The following is a 1,632-nucleotide window of genomic DNA, read 5'->3' on the forward strand; positions in this document are numbered from 1 at the left end:
TTTTTAACTTAGCTCACTTGCATGCCTGGCCTGAGGTGTCTGGTAGAGGAATCGCACCAGAGCAGGACGCTGCCTGTTGTATGTGCATTCGCTTTTAGGTGTGGCTGATTCTCTGGCAAGTTCCTTGTTACCTCCAACCCAAGAGCCTCCTGGCTCTGCACTCTTGCAGACTCTCCTCCGTAGGGGGCCACACTACCAGCCTTTATACACTAATGATCTTTTAAATATTCTTGTTCTTTATTGGAGCTAAAAATAGGAGACTTTTTGTTCAATGTTCAGTTCTCATTGTAGCTCCTATGTTTGCTTTGAGATGAAGGTCTTATGATGTCACCCTGGCTGGTCCTGAACATCTAGACTGAAGTAATCCTCCTGACTCAGCTTCCTTAGTAGTGAGAGCTATTAAAAAGCTTTGAGTGAGTACATGCAGACAGTGAATGAAGACAGGTACACTTGTGAATTCCTATGTGTGACACAGACACTTTGGGGGATAGAGAAAATTGTAGACTGTATCTTTCCTTTTAGAAACTCATGAACATTTTTACTTTCATGTAAACTTAATTCAAGAACCATTTCATTTTTTTTTTACTATAATGGAAATCTCTCACAGATTTTTGTTTTTAGTACATATTTAAATCATTAGGTAGAATCTTACCTTGGATATATCTTGTAATAAGATCTACATTAATTTCCACATTGCTAGCAGTTGGATCAAACTGACAAATCTCATCAATTAAGTACTTGTTAATGTGCTGGGAACAAAAAGCAAAAGAAAAGCTACATGATCGCCCAGTAGAAACGCAGTGCCCAGCTTACCAGCATACACAACCCCATACAGGTAAATTCTCAACAGGCAAGTCTCTGGTGTCAGATGTCAAGATCATGGTTAGCTTTAGGGTTATATGGTTTGGGGTATATAGGGGTTTTGAGAAAGGATAAAAGATGGGCTTTTAAGATGTCAGTGTGTTTGCACACTTGAGAGCTCAGGTGTGGGTTATGAGGATGCTCCTGCTAGGTGCAGAGTCTTCCATCCGCACACCTGTAAGCACCACCGTTATAATTTGCACACTAGAAATCACCCTCAAACTTACAAACTTCCATCTTTCCCACTCTTCCACGTCCACGAAAGATTCTTTCTCCTGTTGAGAGAACAAGATGACTCCTTTCAGGATGTCATGTACAAGTGCCACGTTGGTTTCCACCTCCTGGGGATTGGTGTGTTGAAGAACCAAGTCGAGATGTTGTTTGTGCTCATAGAGCAGCAGCGACACAAAGTCCATGGAATCGAGGAGGCTGAGGCATTCCTGGACCTCCTGCAGCATGGTTCGGAAGAAAAGGATTGCTGCCCGCTTCACCTCTCCTGCCTTTTCCATCTCTGGAATGACACACATTCTGATTATGGACATTATTCCTGCACAGTATTCTGAGCATGTTATAATAAACCATTTTTTTTTTCAGGCAAAAGAAAACCATGTCCCATGATTTTAAGCAATTTTAGTTTCTCTGATCATGAAAAAAAAAAGCAAAATAGAATTTTATCTGATGGACCATTTAGGGATAAAAACTGAAAACAAGCCGGGCGGTGGTGGCGCACGCCTTTAATCCTAGCACTTGGGAGGCGGAGGCAGGCGGATT

The 1,632-nt window shown here is 41.9% G+C and overlaps 1 protein-coding gene across 4 annotated transcripts in view; it reads right to left on the minus strand.

The window, feature by feature from the left end:
- The window catches only part of Efcab5 (EF-hand calcium binding domain 5), a 107,095-nt gene that overhangs the window by 13,704 nt on the left and 91,759 nt on the right, over positions 1-1,632 (minus strand). For all 4 annotated transcript variants that reach the window (XM_031353341.1, XM_031353342.1, XM_031353339.1 and 1 more), the window contains 2 exons: positions 1,089-1,372; positions 653-749 (listed from right to left, as the gene is read on the minus strand). In XM_031353341.1, coding sequence (XP_031209201.1) covers positions 653-749; positions 1,089-1,372 — 381 coding nt within the window. The remainder of the gene's footprint in view (positions 1-652; positions 750-1,088; positions 1,373-1,632) is intronic.

Source organism: Mastomys coucha, unplaced genomic scaffold (assembly GCF_008632895.1).
Source record: "Mastomys coucha isolate ucsf_1 unplaced genomic scaffold, UCSF_Mcou_1 pScaffold5, whole genome shotgun sequence".
NCBI lineage: Eukaryota > Metazoa > Chordata > Mammalia > Rodentia > Muridae > Mastomys > Mastomys coucha.